The sequence below is a fragment of the Perissodus microlepis genome, chromosome 12 (assembly GCF_051167445.1).
Source record: "Perissodus microlepis isolate ML-2025 ecotype Zambia chromosome 12, ASM5116744v1, whole genome shotgun sequence".
NCBI lineage: Eukaryota > Metazoa > Chordata > Actinopteri > Cichliformes > Cichlidae > Perissodus > Perissodus microlepis.
This window is the reverse complement of record NC_140472.1, coordinates 189245-212635: the sequence shown is the minus strand read 5'-3', so window position 1 is coordinate 212635 and position 23391 is coordinate 189245. Positions and strand designations below refer to the sequence as shown.

The 23391-nt window shown below is 40.0% G+C and overlaps 2 protein-coding genes across 3 annotated transcripts; both read right to left on the bottom strand.

The window, feature by feature from the left end:
- Nucleotides 1-7737: 7737 nt before the first annotated feature.
- On the bottom strand, nucleotides 7738-12873 carry sub1b (SUB1 regulator of transcription b). 2 transcript variants are annotated; one of them, XM_084946718.1, is made up of 5 exons: nucleotides 12739-12873; nucleotides 10596-10668; nucleotides 8938-9057; nucleotides 8581-8689; nucleotides 7738-8433 (listed from the first exon to the last, which is right to left on the bottom strand). In XM_084946718.1, the coding sequence occupies exons 2-5, from the start codon at nucleotides 10662-10664 to the stop codon at nucleotides 8354-8356; spliced, it is 378 nt and encodes a 125-aa protein (XP_084802844.1). In that variant the 5' UTR covers nucleotides 10665-10668; nucleotides 12739-12873; the 3' UTR covers nucleotides 7738-8353. The 2 variants fall into 2 exon arrangements, with proteins under 2 accessions (XP_084802844.1, XP_084802845.1); XM_084946719.1 differs by having other exon boundaries at nucleotides 10596-10665; nucleotides 12739-12860.
- Nucleotides 12874-14813: 1940 nt separating this feature from the next.
- On the bottom strand, nucleotides 14814-17121 carry uqcc3 (ubiquinol-cytochrome c reductase complex assembly factor 3). The gene is made up of 2 exons (XM_084947399.1): nucleotides 16866-17121; nucleotides 14814-15137 (listed from the first exon to the last, which is right to left on the bottom strand). Exons 1-2 carry the CDS (start codon nucleotides 16980-16982, stop codon nucleotides 15009-15011), a joined length of 246 nt encoding a protein of 81 aa, XP_084803525.1. The 5' UTR covers nucleotides 16983-17121; the 3' UTR covers nucleotides 14814-15008.
- Nucleotides 17122-23391: the final 6270 nt, after the last annotated feature.

The window sequence follows — 23391 nt, the reverse complement described above, 5'->3', positions numbered from 1 at the left end:
GAACCTCTCCATAATGGTCAAGCACAGCAAAGAGGGGCCCTTTCAGGTCAACAGATGTAAGACGGGCAAATTCTGCTTCAACCTGACAAATGGAAGAAGAGGGGTGGGGAGTACAAGCAGAATTTTTTTTAAATGCTTTGAGACATAAATTTAAGCAAACTGTAATCTGAGGCCCATTAGAGAAAACACAAACACACAAAAGCAAACCAACAAAAAGACGCATTTTACCTGCCGTTCAGTGAACAAGGAAGTTCAGAGAACAATAAGCTCTGTCTTGAAATCTTTTAAAGTAGAATGAGGGTGAAAACGACTCTTATGTGATGTAAAACTGGAGTAAATGTTTGATGTAAAAGAACACTGACTAAAAGGGGACAAGTAACAACTGCCTTATTCCTCAGATGTTTACCTTGATGAGCAACATACTGCTTTAGTCCAACTGCCTCATTAAAGTTACACAACAGGCTTTTTACATTAAAGCCAGCAAGTCCATTACATATTCCTGTGACCACATGATCTCTTAAATTAACCTGTAAGGCTTTTTTAGATCTCAAATACTGTGCACATTCTGTGTGTGTGCAGGGTAGTGGACAGCAATTTCCACAAAGAAAGTGCAAAGTTTGCAAGTCTACCTCATTTAAATGACAAAAACAGATGTGATCATCTAGACCTGTGAAAACAAATTAATGACAAACCTTCAGTTATGGATGTTATTACCACCACAAGACTTAAACAGTCTGCTCCATTGCTTTTGTTAATGAATCATTTGTTGGTAGCACGTCTGAATATTTAGTTTATGCCACCTGCATGCGATCATCAATAGTGCAATATTACTTCTTAAGAAATACCCTGACTTTATATCATTTCTTCTACAGAGCTATTAAATTACAATATAGTCTGTGGTGTTTCCAGCATGAAAAAATACACAAAAGGTAACTTACCATTTGACTCCATTGACAAAAATAAATGCCCAGCATCAAGTTTGACTTCACAGACCTAAAATAAAATAAAATAGAAATATGTGTTATAATTGTATTGTTGTTGCCATATACACATATAAACAATGTTATTTTTGTTACAACACAGGGAATGCAGTTAAATTAAAAGCTAAATCATGCAACAAAATAAAAATAAAAATAAATCAGAAACAACCCAAGGGACTTCTGCAGTATACCATGCCAAAAACCAGTGTTTCTGATGCCAATTATTTTATCACTACAGCTCTTTTAGTATGGAAACTCACACAATCTGGTCATACTGATCACAAGAGTTCAAAAAAAAAGTCCAAATGGAGCTGTTGTTAAGCATAAAGCATTTCAGGGAAAGAAATAACTGCAAAATATCATTACTGCAAGAAATAAACACACTGGAGGATATCTGATAAAAACTAATATAATGCTGGCTTGTGGACCATATTTTGTCTCAATCCTCTGTGCATTCTCACAGCTTAGTATGCAGCAACAAACTGGCATCCTGGCAACAAACTGTTCCAACTTCTGCAATCTGGTAGAAGGTTCCGCATCATCCGGGCAAGGACAGAGAGACTCAAGAGGAGCTTCTATCCCCAAGCCATCCGGGCCCTAAACACACACACCCGCCCTCTCACATCATCTATAATTGACTGAGACAGGACTCTCTTCCAGACACTCTAAACCCAGGCACAATGTACATTCCAAATTCCTTTAATTTTAAATATGTTTATATTGTCTATTCTGTAAAATAGTCAGATGTCTATTCATATTAATGTACAGAATTCACCTGCTTGCTGCTACTACTGCACATTCACCCAATGTATATACTATATATATAATGTTCTTCCTCTACCCCCCCCCCCCCCCCCCCCCCCATTTTTGCACATGTCGAGGAGCGTGTCAGGTTACATTTCACTGTGTGTTATACTTGTATAACTATGCATGTGACAAATAAAGAACCTTGAACCTTGAGCAGTTAATAACAACTTAAGTGATTACATAGGGGTAAACAGATGACAACAAGCATAGGAGTCCTGCCAAAAAGATCTTTTTGAACCCAGCCAGTTATTGGAAATATTGCCAAAATGAACTTCCACCAAAATACAACAGCCTGTGAACTTCAAAGGAATTTAGAAGTGCAGAGACAATATGAAATAAACCATATTAATTAGCTGAGTTAGCTTGCTAATACCGCAACAGTGGTTGAATGTGCAAATTAGAAAACGTCCAAGTAAAGTGAGCATGTCGTTAACCGCCAATTCCCCATGATGCACCTCGACAGCAGTCACGTGAAGCGGTTTTGAACCCTGCTGAGCTCAACTTCCCTACATTGTCAAGTTCACATAAGTTGCTGATTTAGCTGGACATGAGTTTGCAAGTTAGCTTTTTTTTGGTGTAATTGGGACGTTTTAAACTTGTATGTGCTATAACAACAACTTCAGTAATCTATTGTCAAACTGATATAAAATAATATGTTACAATAACAAAAATCTAGAATTACATTTTACAAACATGACCTGTTATGAGGTGTGCCGTGCCATTCCCAAATCGTAAGAACTTACCTGTGCTGGATTAATCTTTTAGCTCTTTGCATTTGTATCAGACAGTGTTTGACTGTGACACTTTCTCAGTCAAATAGCATCAATATTATTGAGCCTAATTACTGTGGAGCTGTATTCTTTTCGCTGTGACTGACGGTCCTACGGTCGGTAAATATACGTCCTTGTGTGTCGTAGGTTGCTGATGTGGCAGAGACCAGAAGGAGCGCTGTTGATGAAGCCACCAGAAGAATGATGGCCTTCATGGAGTCAATGGATTGGTCAATGAGCTGTGGTTTGATGCATTACTTTTTCTTTTAAATTGTATCACATTGACTTGTTAATTTTCACTATTTGTTGTGTACTGAGCGTTTCAAAATTGTGTATGAATCAGTCTTAATACAAAGATAAACTGACTTTGTTGTACAGGTTAGTTCAATTCTAGCTTACTTGGGTACCTCTGATAAAACTGAAATGCAAGATTTGGTGTTTGTAGTCTAAACCAAGTTGAACTCATGAGGAAGCTCATGAAATTCTATACTGATGGTGTGAAAAACTTGGGGTTTTTTTTCTTTTGGGGTCCTCAGTCTCCATGGTGAGACTGAGGACAAAAATGGCTGCGTCCCAGGTGGGTAACCCAAGTAGACTGTAAATATGAGCTCTGCTACTCCCCATTCGGGCCCCACATGTGCGTGTTGGCTGGGCTAGTTTTGCATATGACAATGTTATTTATTAAATAAGTGTGTGCGCCAGTTTTTAGCAAGCAAGCAATTTATTTATATAGCACTTTCAGAACAACTCCCAGCTGAACAGAGTGCTGTACACTTGGCATGCCAGAAATGACACATTGAATAAGTTAAAAAATAAAAATAAAATAAAGATAAAAAAGTAAATAAAATAAGATGATAATTAAAATGATATTTAAAATAATCTAATTAGCACAAATAGCAAAAAATAAAATAGTATAAAATGATAATTAGAATTACATTTAAAACAATAAATTTTTACCAAAAGAAGGTAAAAACAAGGAAAACTGTGACTCTTATTGCCCAATCTCTATCTTAAATGTGGATTATAAATTATTTACATCCATAATCACAAGACGCTTAGAGCTGTTCCTCCCAGATGGTGGATGAAGACCAGACAGGGTTCATTAAGGGGCGACAGACACAAGATAATATACGACGCACATTGCATATAATTAACGAAGTTAATAAAGAGAAAATCCCAACAGCCTTAGTGAGCTTAGATGCTGAAAAGGCCTTTGATAGAGTCTCTTGGATATTTCTTTTTGCTGTTTTGAAAAGAATGGGCTTTAACAGTATCTTCATCGAGTGTATCCTTGTACCACAGGCCATTGGCTAGAGTTAAAATAAATGGGGACCTGACAGACAGTTTTGAGCGCTTCAGAGGAACCAGGCAGGGTTGCTGCCTGAGTCCAGCCCTTTTGCTCTGTATATCGAGCCTTTGGCTCAGTATATACGGCAAAGTGCAGACTTAAAAGGGGTTTTAGTTTCTAAAATTGAACAACGAATAGGTCTCTTTGCTGATGATATAATTATATACCTACAGGATCCTGACACGACCTTTCCTCGGTTGATTAAAGCATTAAAATATTTTGGCAAAAATTCAGGGTATAAACTAAATATCGTAAAGACTCAAGTACTTTGTCTGAATTATTTCCCCAAAGATTCAATTCAAAACGAAATTAAATTAAAATGGGACTCAAATAAGATCAAATATTTAGGTGTCTATCTAACTAGCGAAATAAGTTCACTATACGAGGCAAATTATGTAAAGATTAGTAATACAATCCAAAAAGATTTGATTAAATGGGCTCCACTTGTCATGGACCTCAGCTCAAGAATAGAGGTAATAAAAATGAATGTGCTTCCTCGACTACTGTATCTATTCACTTCATTGCCAGTCCATATACCAGATGCACAATTTGGTAGATGGGATAAATTAGTTAGTAGATTTATTTGGAAAGGGACAAAGCCAAGAATAAGATTTAAAATACTCCAATTAAGAAAAGAAAAAGGAGGACTTGCCCTCCCGAATTTCAAGGAATATTTCTATGCAGCCCAGCTGAGATATATTGTTTACTGGTGTTCACCGGATTACACCTCAAAATGGAGGCATATCGAGATAAATTATTGCTCATCATGTCATCCACAAGCAAGATTGGGAGAAGAAACTATACAGTCTACGAACACAAATCTCATTACTGAATTCACTATTAAACTCTGGTGGATTACAGTATAGTGAAGAAATATAGAATTATAGAAGACTGTAAATTGCTGATTTGGCCTGCATATTCTCGAAAATTCCAAAGTGGACAATGGGATAGTTCATGTTTAAGATGGGTCAAAGGAATTACAGCAATGTGCACATTAATAGACAGGAAAACATTCAAATCCTTTGAGAATCTACAGAGACAGTTCGGACTGGATAAATCAGATTTATTTAGGTATTTTCAATTAAGACATTTTTACAATACAGAAATTAGGAAGAAGCTCTTGAGAGAAGGAAGCCATATAATAGAAATAATAACAGGTGCGTATAAAAATCCTCCATCAAGAATTTTATCGAAATTATATAATGGTCTGCCAAATTTGAATAGGAATGAAACATTATATATCAAACAAAAGTGGGAATCTGAATGACATCTTGAGCTGTCAGAGGACGATTGGCGATCCGTATGTCTCACACAGCATAATTCCACCAGCTCTGGACGATGGAGAGAATATGGCTGGAAAAATGTAACTAGGTTCTTTATTACTCCTTATATCAAAAGCAAGCAGCTGAAAGCACCCCAACAATGCTGGAGATTATGTGGAGACTGGGACGCCAATCATTCTCATGTGTTTTGGAAGTGTAAAAATATCAAACCTTACTGGGAAAGCATTGCAGTAACAATGAAGAAAGTGCTGGGGTATGACGTGCCGTGTGAGGCACGAGTAATGTATTTTGGAATATGGGAAAATGTAACAAAGCAGGACCATTACTTGTTTAAAATTATGTTGTTGTCAAGCAAAAAGGTAATAACAAAAAACTGGCTGAAAAGTGACCCTTTAAAACTGGAAGAATGGACTGATGTAATCGAGGACATATATATAATGGAGAAAATGACCCACACTTTGAGACTGAAATCTGACAAACACCGAAAACAGTGGACAAAATGGATAGCCTATAAGACTCACTCAGCCCCATAAGGCAGGGACCTCTCCTCGTTGATGTTTTTTTCTCTTCCACAGATTAGGTGTCCTTTATTCCTTTTAGTTTGTTTCTTTTGTGTTCCTTTTTCATATTTTTGTTTGCATGTACTATAAAATTGGAAAACGTACAAAATAAAAAGTAAAAAAACAAACAAAACAAACAAACAATAAAATCAGGGTCATACTGTGTCTTACGCCAAGGAGTAAAAATGGGTTTTAAGACATGTTTTAAAAGTGGACAGTGACGGGGCCTCTCTAATGTGCTGAGGCAGGTTGATACATTTACATTTTATTGATAGGCCACTAAAACCAGAGTTATGATGAAAAATATACTCGATGCTTTTTTCTGAATACTATCGTCACGTTTAGTGTGGGAAGACAGTAAAATCATTATATTCAACCACGTCGACCAGTCAAAAAATGATATGGCAACGTGGGGTTGGGTTGTTTAGGTAGAGGGGAAGGTTTTGGGAGTGATGGCAGCGAGAGAGAGAGCCGACAGTGCGTTTTAAGATGTGAGAGATTTGTGACGTATAGTGTGTTAGTGGGACGTGTTGTGTAGTCTACGTGAACATGTTTGTGATTTTTACAGTAAGAAAATGTCACTTTGTCCTACTCTAAAGCTCCTTAGACTAAGTTGACCTGGATGACTGAGAACCCTCACAGACATATTTGTCCTACTCCGTTTTTTGTGTGATTTCAGATCAGTTGTGTTAATGCAGAATGTCAATGAAAAACATCACTGTAAGGTGAGACATGTGAGATTGTGCTGAAAAGACTGAAAGAAAAAGGCGAGGCAAATAGTTTTTATAGGTGAAAATCTTACCTGGACCCCACAGGCTCAACCCAATAAATCACGAAAAATTAAGTTTACAATTTTGTGTTCACAGTGCAGCATTCTGGGATTTTGTTTAAATGTAAGCATGTAACACTTTATTATATAATTATTGCTATTTTTTTTTTTTTTTTTAAAGTGTGAAATATACACTTGTGTTTGCAAGTGAACCATCCTGTGTAGCTTCCTTGAACTTATTATACAGGCTATACAGAACATGAAATCAAAGTTCACATATTTTATGTAACAAAAATGTTTAATTATTTGGACTAAAGTAAATAATTAAGTTACAGACTACATTTATATGAAACATGTGCTTACTTATCTCCCTGGTGGGCTGCTCCGTTATGTTCTCTGTCAACATAATCACTGCTTCAGTGATGTGGACATCAGGCTGTGGAGCGGACCAATCAGTGACACTGCTCTTCCTTAGCTTAGTTTCACTCTGTTGGCATGTGTTTGACATCACTGCTGAAAAATGAAGCCGTTGCCAATCAAGTATCATTGCATTGGCAGTTAATCTGACGATACTTCTACATTCATTATTTCATTAATGATCACATCTCCAACAGCAGACTGAAATGCAGCCTGTTTTTGTTTTACAGATGTTTGTAGACACAGCTGAACCTCTCCCCTCACCTCTTCTGTACAAACCAACATGTCAAACCTGGATTCATAACTCCAGATAACCCATACCTCACCCTTTCCATCGGTGTCCCTTCCTCAGTAGCTTCTTGACAGCCAGCCTTGCACCCTTTATGAGACTTCAGTTTAATGTCAGGAGCCTTCTGCCTGTGAAGCTTCTCAATCAGGAGCTTGGAAAGAAAAGCGTCTGGACTTCTTTTGAAGAGTTTACCCTCTCATCCGAGAAGTTTCTTCAGTTCCCTGCTGGACATTTTTCCGTTTCTTACAGACGTGACTTTCAAATACTGATTTATCTGCTGACAGTTTTTAAACCTACCACTTTGTCTTTTATAATATGGTAAGTTTTCCGATCATCGCCTTGTTGGTGCAAAAATACTATTTCATACCACTCAAACCAGTATGGCATTTTTCACTGATTCAGCTAAAGTAATGGTACAGATGTGTTTTTGTGAATGCCTGTTAGTAACCTAAAGATACCATCTCAAACTGGTTCTTTGCTGAGTTGTTACGTGTAGACACAACAGTGGTCGATCTCGAGTTTGGTGGTTTTTATAGGTCGGTGTTACGCTGCTTAACATAAACAAGATCTTCTGAAAATGGACAGATACAAGGACTGAAGTGAAAATGCAGTAAGTGCCCAACTAAAAACATGGCACCCTCAGAAAGCCTGCAGAACTCAAGACCAATTTAAACAATTACAACAAAGTGTGAAACAGGACTGAGACTTGGCTCAAGACTTTTGCACAGCACTGTGAAACACGACAAGCCAGGCTGGGTTTCAGAGATGAGACCTACCAGCTGCACATGAAAAAGAAACACATGAAGAGTTCGATCCACGTGATCAATTCTGAACATGATCTTACACATTGACTGAAACATTAAGCTAGTCTTTGTTTTTATTCTACAATACAAAAACATGACTGTATTGGTGTACCCTACCCATAACCACATACTCTCCGCCCACACCGTTACTACCATAGCTGAAAAACAGGTTTCACACACACAAACCCAGAATATGCAGACAACTACATATATATATAAACTACAAATTAAACAAACCCGTTAGAAAACAATCCCAGGCTTTTTTCTTCTTTTTACAAAAGCCAACATATTCAGTTAGTTCAACAGATTCAACACTGGAAGGAATGCTTATATTCTCTTAATGGCATCATCAATTTCCGAGATTTGGTCCTTCAGTTGGTTCCACTGTTCGGGATTCAAGGAGATGCCTAAAGAAAATGAAAACAGAGCTTAAAGCAAAAGCCAGTAAAAACATCAATAAGCCAGTCGTAGCGTACTTCTTCAGATAAGCATGTCCTTAACCTTTACCACTGACCCTAATCATGAAAACACCACTGCTTCACTCTGGTAACTACCTTTTTTCCCCGGTTTCATCTCTCCATCTTGGTTCATCCAGTACTCTCTGATGTCGATGAGGACTTTACCCTTGAAGTCTCTGACGCTGACATACCTCATCTTTCCAATCTGCAAGAAGTAAAGTGACTGTCATGTTTTCATCTTCCTGGGTTTGTTTATCCAAAATATCCTAAAATTATTTTTACTATTCAAAGTTAATTTTCCAAAGGTTTAAAAACATATACATAAGATGCTCATATTTGGGGCTTACATCTAAAAGAAGTCAATAATAAAGGGGAAATAAAAATAATAAAGACTAATAATAAAATATATTTTTTCAACCTCAAAAATCCAAAGCTAGTACACGTGGCACCCACCTGGAACATGTTGTCATCACCGTTACTGCTGCCCTTGGACGAGCCCCCGGGCTTGGAGCTCTCTCCACTCTTTGCTTTCTTGGCTGGTTTCTCCGGGGCACTTGGCTTCTTTCTCTTTGCCTTCAAAACAAATACTTTGAGCAACTTATCACAACTTAGCAGCTCTATTACTGAAAGGCACATTTGATTTATGGTCCAGAAAATGACAGGAAAACCAGTCAGCCAATGTTATGATTTCACTGGGAAGGTTTCAAACGAGGTGATGCCGCACAGACTAAAGTGTCAGCACTCATGAACAGGTCCACCCAGGGCTGTGTGTTTGTTAGCTTATAGCACTGATGCTACAAAGGTTGTTAGTTTTATAGCACAGACCAAAACGTTGTAGCACGGGCATGAAATGTGGTGTTTGTTTTTTTTACCTGTTAAACCCTAAGAGACATTTCTGGGGCTCCTGCTCCAAAATGAATCGAGTGTTTCTGTACAATTACAAACTCTGTGTAAACGATCTTGGTATTAAACATAAAGTAAACAGTTGTGAGAGTTCATCAGACATGAACATTACAGCAGGTGCTGCAGTGTCAAAGTCACTGAGGATGGAACAGAAAGATAAGATTTTTTTATTTGCCTAAAAATGCCCAACAAAGACAATACACTGCAGAAAATCATGAACCAACATATGGACATTATCTGTGCTGCAGAGGTGAAACAGGTCAAAGTTACAGAGGTTTTAGGTTTTTAAGTGATGACCAGACATTCTACAATTTGGCACATCTTAGACTCTGTGAGAGTTGGAATTTCTTAGGTATTGAACACAGAAATGACTTAACTTTATTTACATGCCTAAAACGGTTTGTGCTTTCATTGTTTTTGTAGAGTTACCTGCACACATACATAATGTTTTTGCACAGTGAAATCAGTCTCTGCCACCTTAAATTCTCTGGAGCAGTAACTTTGCTTCCCATTTGTTTACATGCTCTTTTATTTGTTTGTTTTAGCCGTTTGGTGGTTGCAGAAATGTTTGTATGAGCTTTTAGCAGAGATCCCAGCGTTTCTGTGGAAACCACACGTGCACGTTTACGTAACAGACCTGGCGTTGCGGTCCATGAAACCGCTGGTAACGGGGGCGTTGGAGTTCAAGACGTTTCCATTATCTCTCTTAAATATCTTGCTTCCCATGACATAACGATGGTCTGATTCACTCTGTTTTGCTGCTTCTCCGCAGTACTGACTTGCTCCAATCCGCCTGCACATACATCCTGCCAGGGGACTGGCAGCAAACGCAAAGGAACTGCGGGAGTTGCCATAGAATTGAAGGCTAATTACAAGCTACCATGTCTTAGCAGAAAAACAAAGCGGCTTGCAAAGGTGTTGCATGAGTGCTATGTACATAAAACACTTTATTGCACAGACAGCTGCTTTTCATCGCAGGTGCGACAGCCCTGGGTTTACCCATTCCTAGCTGAGGTTGTCACTTAAGCATCAAGATTTTTTACCTTTTTGTCATAAAGGTCGAGAAGTTTACCAACCTAATCTTTTGTGTTCATTTAACCACATGTACTTTGTGCCTTTGAAGACAGTAAAAGTCACATACATTTACTAATGTATGTGACTGCTAATTTCAAGACATAAGACACAACAATCAGAGTTACAGTACAAACCTTTGTCTCCACTTCACTGTCGGAGTCACTTCCAGATGTGGAAGACAGCACTTCCTTTGATTTGGGCATTCTTCTGAAACAGGGATTTAAAATATCCAGTATTAATATTTAACTTAAACACCCTGAGGCAACATGGAACGTGTTTTAAAGTGATCTTAAGCTATAACAATAACTGAAAACATTTACACAGTGAGCACTAGGGCTGTTCGATATAACGATATCGGATGACGATATAAAAACGTCTCTCGTTTCATTTTACGCTGTCGTTTGTTCGTGGTGTCGCAAAATAAACTGTTTACAGCAATATTTTTTCATGGTTCTGATGGTCACTGTAGTGGCTATATTCATTTCTTAAAGTTCTCTCTTTCTCTTATATTTAATATAACCACACTACGGACGGACAAGCGCCTGTTTTTATGCGTTGTCGTTAGCAACAACGACGGTAAAACCCTCGCGTGTCCGCTTATTTTCCACATAAACCTTTCACAATAAAGCTCAAGATCCTGTTGAGACTTTTCAAAATAAACTGGATCACGTGAAAGAGCAGATTATTTATGGATGAGAAGTAAAAAAGAGCCGCCAGGTGCTAAAAAAATAAACCTTAGACTCAAACGTTAGAACAGGCGTTTCCCCGCAGCACGCCGTGTAATAAATACTCACAAAGGAAACGCCGGCCGTTACAACTTATGTCTAAAATGTATCGTTTCATGCATCGGTTAAAACACTCGACTCCAGCTACATGACGCCCAGCTGGAAACACTTCACGCAAGTCGAGCTGCCCGAGATTCACAGAATTTACAGAAAATGTTAAATTTTTGTGATTTATATCATTATCAGGACAATAGATGTCTTGTATCGGGATATGAGATTTTGGTCATATCGCACAGCCCTAGTGAGCACACTGAAAACGTTAAAACAAGCTCTGCCTCGCCTTTACAGCCAGTATGGAAATGAAGGATACATGTGACCCAGAATCAATGAAAACGTGCCAGGCTTCAATATACCTGGTCACACACCACAGTAGTTTAGCCATAAGAGGAGGCTCTTTAGCACACTACAATGTTCTTCGGGAAACACAAAGTCTAACATCCTGTGGGAAAGGAAAACCAATCTAAAAACCCAATCTTCAATTTAAATTGTTCTTTGTAACAAACAAAAAACAGGATCTATGTTTTACATATTTTAAATACGTGTTTTCCCCTGCAGTTGCAATAAGTTGTTGTTTATACTGTGGGTGTGGACGCTGCCACAGATGAACAGTCATTCCTAATATACTTCATGCGTAAAGTGCAGTGTAGCATGTGTGCGGTCACAAAAATACAAATCATGCAGGTTTCAGCTGAGAATGTTGTTTTCACCCTTTGATCACAACAACGTGGAGAGCAGAAGACTTGCACTGCACAACTACATGTGAAACCTTTAAGCTGCCAGTGCCTGCTCCTTACTGTAGGGCTGAAGCTTACAAGGCTAACACAAGGCTGTCATCTCCCAGTCTGAACAAAAGCCTCTGCTGGTGTGTTCTCAAAAAGCATGAAGCCAAACACCGATGTCTGTGCGAGTGTTACAGGGACACACGCACGTGTACTGCTGTTGTCCAAATTCCAACCCGAGGCTAGTTTAAATGCTTTCCGTGGCCCTTGAATGCAACCGAAGCATGCACTGAAAACAGCAGCCAGGATATATGTTAAAGACCATAATAAGAACTAGAGGATGGTGCCCTCTCACTGTGACGAATATCTGGGTCCAGTTCTTATACTGCGGCTTCATTTGGCCTTCGCACGTAACCTGCAGAGTAACATGAAAGGTTACAGCGGCGCTTGTAGAGTCACAAACGGCATCGACGCACATTTTTGCGTTTGCCTTCAGACACTCCGGAAAATCTAGATCAGAATCCAGCCTGCTTATGAAACTGGACTGCGGCCGAGCAGCCGTCTGCACCGGGCTCCTCGGACCCGCTAGCTAACAAGCTAAACGTTATCTGAAGCGCGTGGCCGCAGTTAGCCGAGCAGGCTCACGCGCTGTGTCGCATGCTTCAGCTGCGTCGTGCAGCAGCGTCTATATCGCACCAAACGGCTCTTCTGTTCAAACAACACTCGACAAACACGCGTTTTCAACATTTTCTATTCTAACGGCTCATGCTTACATTATCTGACGGAGCGCCTGGATCTCTTGACAGGAAGCGGAAAGCTAACCGATTTTTCCAACGCGAGAATGTTTTCGAGGGCGCGCATCTTCCTCTTCTTCACTCGGGGTCCTCACTGCAAACTCCTGTAGGGTGAGCGCACAGCGCCGCCTGCTGTACAAAAGGCGCCCGTCGTGTATTTTAACCCACGAAAAGCACAAAAGCAGCACCTTCACGGGGACTTCAGTGTGCACATGCGACCTATTTCCAATTTCAGCTTCTTGGTTTTGGTAAAGAAACCGGACATTAAACATGACCTTAAAACAAACTGTTTATCAGGAGTTTTGGCTGACACAGACAACAGTTTGTTTTAAGATATATTGCTCCACTGATGATCCATTTCTTTTATTTGGCTGTTAGCTTAAATTGAACAAAGACTGTTTGGACCAGCACCGTTTCTGCCCCCCCCCCTAAAGGTGACCATGAATGGAATTTTTAAAAAGGATACACAAAGTTTCACATGGTCATGCAACACAGAGCACCTGTATAAAAAAGCCCAAAGCCGACTGTACTTCCTCAGGAGGCTGAGGTCTTTTTTAACATCTGCAGGAAGCTCCTGAGGATGTTTTACCAGTCGGTGGTTGCTGGAGTACTTTTCTATGCTGTGGTGTGCTGGGGGAGCAGCACAGCAAAGAAGGACTCATCCAGGCTGGAAAAACTGATCAGGAAGGCTGGCTCTGTGGTCGGCATGAAGCTGGACACTCTGGTGACAGTGGCAGAGAAAAGGACACTAAAGAAACTGCTGGACATTATGGACAATGCTGGGCATCCTCTACACACGGCCATAAACAACCAGAAGAGTCTGTTCAGTGACAGGTTGCTTCTCCCCAAGACAAGAACTAACAGACTTAAAAACTCCTTTGTCCCACACGCCATCAGACTGTTTAACTCCTCTCTGGAGGGGAGAGGGAGGGGAGACAGGGGGACAAAGGAGGGGGAACAACTAAGCTGTAGTGCCTCTTCACTTCACTGTGCAATACCTTTTGTGCAATACTTTTTGTTAATAGTCAACGGTGCAATAGACTCCATACTTGAAATGTGCAATTCACTTGTATTTTTATTTTATTCCTATTTATCCCCTTTGTATATTTTTATCTATATATGTCTTTGTATTTATATATATATATATATATATATATATATATATATATATATATATATATATATATATATATATATATATATATATATATATATATACATATATATATATATATATATATATATATATATATATATATATATATATATATATATATACATATACATATATGTATATATATATATATATATATATACATATACATATATATATATATATATATATATATATACATATACATATATATATATATATATATATATATATATATATATATATATATATATATATATATATATATATATATATATATATACACACATATACACATATATATATATATGTATGTGTGTGTGTGTGTATATATATATATATGTGTGTGTGTGTGTGTGTGTGTGTGTGTGTGTGTGTGTGTGTGTGTGTGTGTGTGTATATATATATATATATATATAATATTCTGTAACTCTATAACTTCTGTCGGTGCTGTGCTTTTTTGGAACCGAATTTCCCAGAGGAACCCACCCGAGGGATTAATAAAGTTTTATCTTATCTTATCTTATCTTATCTTATTAATCTTGTCATTAAAAAACAAAACAACACAAATTTAATAAATAATCTGGAGAATTTAGGGGCTGAGTCCAGAGGTCACGCTGTCCCGTGTCACCCTCTGCAGTAAGGTTCACTGCTGTCTTTCATTAATGCAGCTCTGTGGCACAGAGGAATCACGTACTGCAGGTTTCTTTCTGTGGGTGTGTATCTGAGCTGTCATGGGCGACCAGCCACATTCAGCTGACCCGTGGAAGGGAAGAGGTGCAAACCCCACACAGAAAGGCCCAGGGCTGGACTGATCGCTGTGAGGTGGCAGTGCTAACCACACATGTCAATGTGTACCTGCTTATCACAGCAATCATAAAGCTTGAATAAGACAGATGAGTTGGACGTTGTTTGGAGAGTTTAATAAACAATTTTAACATTTACCTCAATTGTTTTCATGTGCAATGACAACAGAGTATCACACAACGGCTCCTCTGTACCACAAAGGATTGTCTGTCTTTATCTGCACAGGTTGCAGCCTGCATGTATGCAGGGTAAAGGCTTTGCAAGCAGGTCTCAGAACCACACAGTCCGTCTACTTTGAAGGTCCCAGTCCTCTCGCAAGATTCTCGCTGGTTTCAGCAGCATCCTTTAGAGCTTGCATCACCAGAGCGTTCCTCTGCCTCGTCTCTTCCATTCTCAACGGGTTTGACTCGGGCAGATTCTGATGGGCAGGAGGAAACACCTGTCACCAATTACTCCATCATTTAAATACATTCATGTCTCAGGTAAATTAGATTTGTATAACAAACCTCACCTTGTAAACAGAGCAGGAGGATTTGATATTCCAAGATTTTTCTCTGAGTCCTTGTATTGATGCTTTGTTTATTACGCCTTATATTATCATTTTTCTCTCATAGATAAATTTGAAAACTCTGCTGAGAAAGTAGCCAGAAATGCACAGGAGCACAGTTATGCCTGATTCAACATCATAACCAGAAACCTCTTTAAAGAATACAGTGTAACCTGACGTGCACCTCCTGAAATGTAACTGCACCTTGCGAGTACTGGGATTGGCGAGTTCAGTATACTGTCCTGTGCATTTCAGGCTACTTTCTCACTGTTTTTTGTTGTTGTTGGGTTTTTTTTTCACAACAAAGAGCGCGGAAACAGCAGGGGAAAGGTCCAGCGTTTTTTTTCCCTATAAAACCGAGGTAAAGTGAGCTGTCAGTATGAGGAAATTCAGATCCTGGACCCTTGATACACAACATTTCCCGTGGATTGCGCTTCTGGGACACCTGCACTACATCTGCACTGAGTACCAATGACTGCAGGTGTGTAATCAGCAGAAGGAGAAGAGGAAACACGACCGTAAAACTCAGTGTAGAAGCGCAAGAACATGTAAGCAGCTGATGCTGGGCTTATGCTGGGCTTATGCTGGGCATACACTGTGCGATTTTTGGCCCATTTTGAGCCGATTTTTGAGTCGTGCGACCGTTTTGGCGATCGGCCCGATTTTGGCCTTCATCGTGCGTCGTGTAGTATACGTGGGGTAACGACAAGCGATTAACACCTCACGACCAGCTCCCGATCATCAATCGCTTGGTCATGTTTGAAATCCTTGCGACCGTCGTGAGGGTGTCACCGCAGTTTGTCACACTGCGCACGCGCAAACACAAATGTCAGCGAAAAAGACGGCGCAGCACTGCAGTGCAGCGTGTGATCTGGACACAAGCGATAGAGGCACAACTTGTAGAACTTTGGAAAGCTCATCCGAGCCTTTTCGATGTGGCCTCACAAAATTATCACGACCACAACAACCGTGAAAATAGTTGGATCTACACTGCTGCTCAATCACAGCTGCCTGATCAATGCTTTTCATTAGCAATTTAGCAAAGTTGATGGTGGTGGTGTGTGTCTGTGTGAGTGAAAGACGGAGAGGGAGAGCGAGCGACAGAATTTCTGTTATAACCTTCATTTTATGGACGCACAGTGTGAGCACTCGGGTCGCATCAGAGCATCGGGTCGTATAGTGTGAGACCTGCATCGTGACCTATGAACTTCTAACCCCTGCGAGTCAACCGTACAGTTTGAGCAGGAGCTGAATCGCGCGACTGAAAAAAATCGCACAGTGTCTGCCCAGCATGATACGGGGCGGCGGTGGTTCACAGATGACGGCGGTCACATACAGTTCGCTTACCGACTACACAACAAGGAAGTTAAAGATCTGGTCCCGCTGCGTCAGTATTACAATCTTCCAGAAATACACGTGACTGCAATCGTTCACTTTAATGATGCTGATGGTAAATAAAAATGTTTTTATTTTAACCAGACACATCATTGTTATTTATGACCTACAGTTTCTCTGTCTTTGATAAAGTTTGGAAAGACTACATGTTAACATCGACATGTGTGAAAAAGCGACCTAAGCGCAATGAAACTTGTGAATCACCTTGATCATCTCTCTCCGCCTCTCCTCTCCCGGAGATATCACAGACCACATCCCATAGCCGACCCCCAGCGCCCCGACCATGATCGCAGAGGTCAGCATGGTCCGCATGCCACTCATGCTGGAGAGCTGAAGGGCGCCTGTCACCGTATCTGTCTGATATCGCGATCAGATTGTCCGCTGAAGCTCACCTTCTACATTCGGCTTGGTGTGTTGGATAACGTCGAGGAGCAGCAGTGCAGGATGGGAAAGCTTCTTCTTCTTCTTTCGTTTTAACGGCAGCCTGCATCCAGCAAAGTTGCACCACTGCCATCCCCCGGGCTTTACTGCGACATCGTCTCCTAAATCCTCTTGATGAATCCGGTATTTCTGAAAAACGAAACATCTTTCCCTTCATCATGACTTAACTGATCAGCCACACTTTCAAACATGTACGGCCCATTTCTGCCCTCACCATCTGCTTTGTCTGACATACTTCGTGCAGCTGGTAACACATGTTCAGTCGTTTCCTTGGCATTACACCAATTACATAAACCAGTTAGATGTTTCTCCATCCCAAAGGGTCCCATTCAGAAAACAACCACCTGTTTCTGTTCTCTTTATCATCATCGCCTCCCTCCTACTCATTCCTCTGTTTCTGCTTTAACTGTACTTTGTTCTCTCTACCAATGTCTCCCTTTTACTTCATTATCCCACGCCATTTTCTGTAGATTTACACATCTGCATATCAGTATCTACTTTTTTAATAGTTTCCTTAGCCAACCTATCTGTTCTTTCATTACTCAAAATAACTACATGAGCAGGAGTCCACATTGTTACTATACTTCTGTTTTGTTCACATAATCTATGACAAGCAAAAAGAACTTCATACAGAATCTTCTGGTGATTACTTGTACTTTATTTTCAGTGCTTACCATTGGTGACAATGAATCAATACATACTATTCATTTTGAAATTCTACTATTTTCCACCCATTCTGAAGCCAGTAATATGGCACATTACAGAAAATAACGTTGGGCTTACTACACGTCCTTGAGGAGTTCCATTTTCTATTTTACGTGGCTCTGAAACACGTGATCCTATTTTAACTATTTCTTGACTCTAAATATCATACTAACCTCTCATTCATCATCCATCAGTTTACGCATATTGGAAGTCAAAGCAATGGGTCTATAATTTCCAGGATCACTATGGTCTTTCCAAGGTTTCTTTATTGGGATAATTATTGCTTCTTTTCATCTATGTGGGAGACACCCTACTTTCCATATCTTATTAAATAACATTAACAATTTATTTAACTCTACATCACTTAAATGTTTTAACATAATATAACGTCTTTCCCTGGAGCACTATCCCAGAGTGCTTTTCATTTCTCCAGAAGGGACAGTTCATTATATAGTCAGTACTCCCTTTCCTTCTCAAAGCTTCAAGATTTCTTCCTTTAGTTCTCTCTCGTTTATCCTCATCTGATACATTTCTCCCACTATCTATTTTAACAAAGGTACTTGCTAATAAAATCAGCTTTTTACTTATCAGTTATTTTTATTAAGTATTGGATAACTCCATTCTCTTCTGTCTCCCCCATTTTCCTGATCATCCCCCAAACTTTTGTATTACAGAAATCTCTCCAATATGTTCTCTCTGTTCTTCTTATTGTACTCAACACTCAAATGATTTTGAACCTGTAAAAGCTTTGTTTCACACAAACGATTACACTTCCTGTCTTCATGCGTGCTCAATCATCCAGGTAAGTAAATCTCCAAAAGTTGATTCTGTTCATTATGCAAATTCTCATGACCATTGATCAGTGGTTGTTGATCAATGGTCATGAGAATTTGCATAATTATGATGAAGGAACTGACCCCCCAGCCCATTGTTCCTTCACTGGCCTGGTTTCAGTCATTATGCAAATGTGCTGTTTATAAGATTGAAACCTGCAGTCAGCTGAGACTGAAGACGTCACCTGGATGATGACGAAACGTTTCTCCCACAAAATGCTACGTCCAGATGAACAGAATCAACCTTTGGAGTACTACATTTCCCCCAATTCACCTTCCCAAACACCCACTTTCCTTCTAATATTTCAGGAATTTGACCCATCCTTACTTTACTGACTACAGTACAATGATCTCTATCAAATCACTTATTTCTTACTTGCCACTCACATAATGGAGCCAAAAAGCGAGATACAAATGTTAGATCTAATACCGAGTCCTTACCTGAACTAATATCATTCTTGTTTTTTCCCCATCATTCAAACATACACGACTTTTATCATCCAGAAATTCCTCTAACACTTAACCATTATAGTCTGTTTGCTCACTCCCTCATAACAAATGATGCACAGTCAAATCTCCACACCATATAATATTGCCTTTCATTTCCTCCAGCTCACTTAACTCGAGCTTTTTACAAGGATTGTTAAATTAATAACCATAATTACCATCCCTCCTATCCAAACCTCAGTTCCTACATACTCCAAATCCCCTTCCTTTTCAGTCAGTCTATATGGAATACCTTCCTTAATCAATTAAACCACATTTCCTGTATATAAATTATGTCAGCTTTTTCTGTCTGATCGTATATAAACAGTTTAAAATCCTGACCGTTTGACAAGAGACTCCTTGGTCCTACTGTAGGATTAACATGGTTATAAAAATTAACCACCCCATTATCCTACACCTGACTGGCTTAGTTCACCTCTTATATCCTCCCACCTAATATTCTTCATATCCAAATTATGACATGTTGCCTTCACAATAATCTGAATCCTCTCCGTCTTGGACTTCACATCTGATGGTGATTTATTACATTTATTACTCCTACAATAAATGTCACCATCTTCTTCTTCTCTTCCTCTATTTTTCTTCCAACCATGTCCATAACCTTTTTGATTACTTGTTTCTCTCCTATCATGGCTTTTCCAATCTGTCTCTGTTGCTCAACCATTTGACACGCCTCTGCACGGGTCACTTTCTGCAGTACCCTCGTTTGCTGCCTCAGCACTTCACATCCCCAAAAAGTAACACTGTGTTCTCCTCCACAGCTACGACGTTTTGGTTTTACTCCCACTCCACACTCTCCATACTCATGCTCTCAAGCTCTCTTTGGGATTTATCTTGCTGACCTCACTTTCTTGTCCTAAAGTTCCTGGACTCACCTTGTCTCAGACCTCCGGCCTTACGCTCCTCTCTCAGACTCAGGAAACCAAACCACCATCTCCTGCCACCATACTCCATCAGGAACCTGCGGATTTCAGGCCAGCCTTTCCACACAGCTCAGTTACATAATATACTCACCAACTTCAGAGCTCCACTACTTCCCGTACTCCTCAGTGTGTCTGTTAACCACCCTGTTCAGGCTGCATCTCAGGCCCCATTTCCCCTCTCTAAACCTACACGTTACAAAGGCCACGTCAAGTTCTACATTTCATTGGTTTTTTTTGTTCTTGCCAAGCTTTCAAGTCTAACCAATAAATATATTGTAAAACCACCTGCTGTCTCTGCTCTGGGTTTCTGCAGCTGAGTCCAGTTTTGGTACTGATCTCTCGGTCCCGTGACACGACTAACAAAACCTGAACTGGGAAGGAAACTAAAGAACATGAGCAAACCAGGAAAATGTTACAAAAATGTTACAACCGGGAACGAGGAGCTAGAGTGACGAAACATCCAGGAGCAGACACAGAAGAACACAGAGGTAACTGTCACGGGCCCTGGGTCACCCAGACCCAGTGCTACTGTCTCCTGTTTCTATGTTTGTGTATCTAGGTGGGTGTGTGTGGGTGTGTCTGCCTGGAGCCTGGCCACACCTGCAGAGGAGAATTACACACACCTGCAGCTGATCAGGCTCATCGGAGGAGCTAAATAGGAGTGTAACTGAGAGCTCCTCAATGGGCACCTTTCAATTGTTTGCCAACCACCAATACAACTGTAAGAAAGAGAGAAAGAAAGAAAGAAAGAAAGAGAGAAAGAAAGAAAGAGAGAAAGAAAGAAAGAGAGAAAGAAAGAAAGAAAGAGAGAAAGAAAGAGAGAAAGAAGCTCCTCAATGCTGGAACTGACTCACAGGCAGGTCGGAGTTGGAAGAAGCGGGTTGGATCAGCTGGGAGAGACGAGTGGGAGAGTTTAGGTTTAAGTAAATTTCTTTTGACTTTGAACTACGAATTTGGATCACTGACTTTGGCGGTTGGCATAAACTGGTATGTGACTGGCTGGAATGGCGTCTCAGGTGGGTGAGGATGATGATATGGACTTTGGTGAATGGACCCCGGTTTCTAGTGGGGGCAGATCAGGAAGAGGGAGAAGCAGGAAAGAGGAAGCTTGTTTGTTGGGGGCGCAGTCCAGTAAACGGAGTCTTGAAGAGTGCAGTTCGGATGAAGGGTCTAGGGTGGTGCGAAGAAAGACAGTGACAGAGGAATTTAAAGTAATCTTGAAATTCAGATCGGAAGATGACGATGTGCAATTGAGCCCACTGGCGGTGTCCAGAGAGTTGAAAAAGAAGTTTGGAGAAGTCCAGCTGGCCAAAATTCTCCGGGATGGCAACTTATTGATAGTGGTTAAGACAGAAGAACAGAAAAATAAGGTGTTGGGCGCTGAAAGCATTTGTAAGAAGTCCGTAGCAGAGAGAAGGATATTGGGAGGAAATAAAGTGACACCAGGGGTGATTACAGGTATTCCGGTGGATGAGGACCTGGACAAACTTAAGCGGTGTATTAATGGTGGTGAGGTCAGTAACGTAAAAAGGCTGTTGAAAACAATTAATGGGGAGAGGGTTAGTAGCTTGTCAGTTTTATTGGAATTTCAGGAAGCTGTTCTGCCGGATAGGGTTAAAATGGAGTGCATGAGTTTTCCTGTTAGAGCATACGTGCCGCCGCCCCTCCGGTGCTATAAATGCCAAAGATACGGTCACATTGCTGCAGTTTGTAAGGGGAAACAGAGGTGCCCCAAGTGTGGGGGTAAGCACACTGTAAAAAAATCCGTAAAAATACAGTACAATCTACTGTATAAAGGTGAAGGAATTTTCCGTATTAGTCATTTACAGGTATTTTTCTGTATTTCTCAACTACTGCAATGCATTGTGGGGAAAAGAACCCAAAAAGGAGGGGAAAGTAAGCGCAAGAGCAGCCATTAGGCTTCTTCCAGGCTTCATCTGGATTTTGGACTCTGAAGTTGGAGAAACTGCCTTCAATTTTCTGTGGTAAGTATTAAAACTCATGTTTCCTTTTATTAAAATAATGTTTTTCAAAAGACTCCGCATTTTAATTTAGAAAGAATTGTTATTTTATTTGTTAACTGGTTTCTGCTGTCTCCAGACAAGTCAGGAATATTTTGCTGACTCATTTTTAAAATAATTGTTATTTAGGTTTAACATGACTTAAGCTTTCCATTTTAGTTAATGTTAAAATAATTTTTACTGTGATACCACCAGTTTTGCCCTTCAGTGGCTGAACCAGTTTTCATAAATATTATAGTTGGCTGTCTAGACACAACACAAGCAGTTCTCAACCCTTGCTGGGAGAAAGAAAGGTGGAAATCAAAGAGCTTTGGGTGGATTGTGGGTAGAAGAGCAAGTGAATTTAAACTGGATCAGCTGGACGTTTGTCAAAGAGTATCGTTACCAACAATATCTCCCTGGATACTTCCTGAAGCCATAGTTGATTTCACTCTGCTGGATAAGAAGTCTAAGGATGGGGCATTTATTTTAAACTCCTATACTGTGCAGGCTTACATTGACCAGTTTTATGGTTATGTTCAATTATATACAGATGCATCTAAGGATTCAGCCAGTCAAATTGGTGTAGCAGTTGTGGTCCCAGAGTTCATGGTTAAAATGGCAAAAAGGATCACTGATAGACTGTCAGTATTCACTGGAGAACTGCTTGCAATTCTGTTGGCGGTTCAGTGGGTCGAAGATATGAGGCCATTAAAAGCTATTGTTTGTTCAGACTCAAGAGCATCATTGCTTAGTTTACAGGGTAGTCACTCAGATGCGAGAGCAGATATTCTAGCAGAAATTCAGCAAACACTGTTCAGGATAAACATGATGGCTCTTACAGTTGTGTTTCTATGGATTTCAGCCCATTATGGAATAATGGGGAATGAAATGGCAGACAGAGTGGCGAAGCAAGCCACAACACATGGGACAGTTGACCTGGCTGTTAATTTTGGTCAAGCTGAAGTGAAGAGTATCATACGGCAAGAAATGAGGGGTAGATGATAAAAGCAGTGGGAGGAGGAAAGGAGAGGGCAGTGGTTGTATACAATACAAAGGGGGGTAGGAGAAATGAGGACCACTGGAAGGAGCAGGAGAGAAATGGTTATATCGAGATTGAGATTTGAACATACTGGGTTAAATGCTACATTATTCTTGATTGGGAAACATAATACGGGGAAATGTGCCTTCTGTGGAGACACAGAAACTATAGAGCATGTGATATTGCACTGTCCGAAATATCAGGTGGAGAGGAGACAATTATCCCAAAACCTTATTAATATGAAAATGAAATTGGATCTGGTTGACCTATTGCAAAATG

What these genes read in the sequence shown, in the direction of transcription:
- sub1b (XM_084946718.1), bottom strand. Translation starts at nt 10,664, where the DNA reads ATGCCCAAATCAAAGGAAGTGCTGTCTTCCACATCTGGAAGTGACTCC. An exon ending in GTGATGACAACATGTTCCAG is followed by an intron (nt 8,690 to 8,937) that starts GTGGGTGCCACG and finishes TACTTCTTGCAG; the next exon opens with ATTGGAAAGATGAGGTATGT. An exon ending in GATGAAACCGGGGAAAAAAG is followed by an intron (nt 8,434 to 8,580) that starts GTAGTTACCAGA and finishes CATTTTCTTTAG; the next exon opens with GCATCTCCTTGAATCCCGAA.
- uqcc3 (XM_084947399.1), bottom strand. Translation starts at nt 16,982, where the DNA reads ATGAGTGGCATGCGGACCATGCTGACCTCTGCGATCATGGTCGGGGCG. An exon ending in GGCGGAGAGAGATGATCAAG is followed by an intron (nt 15,138 to 16,865) that starts GTGATTCACAAG and finishes CCTGCCCATCAG; the next exon opens with AATCTGCCCGAGTCAAACCC.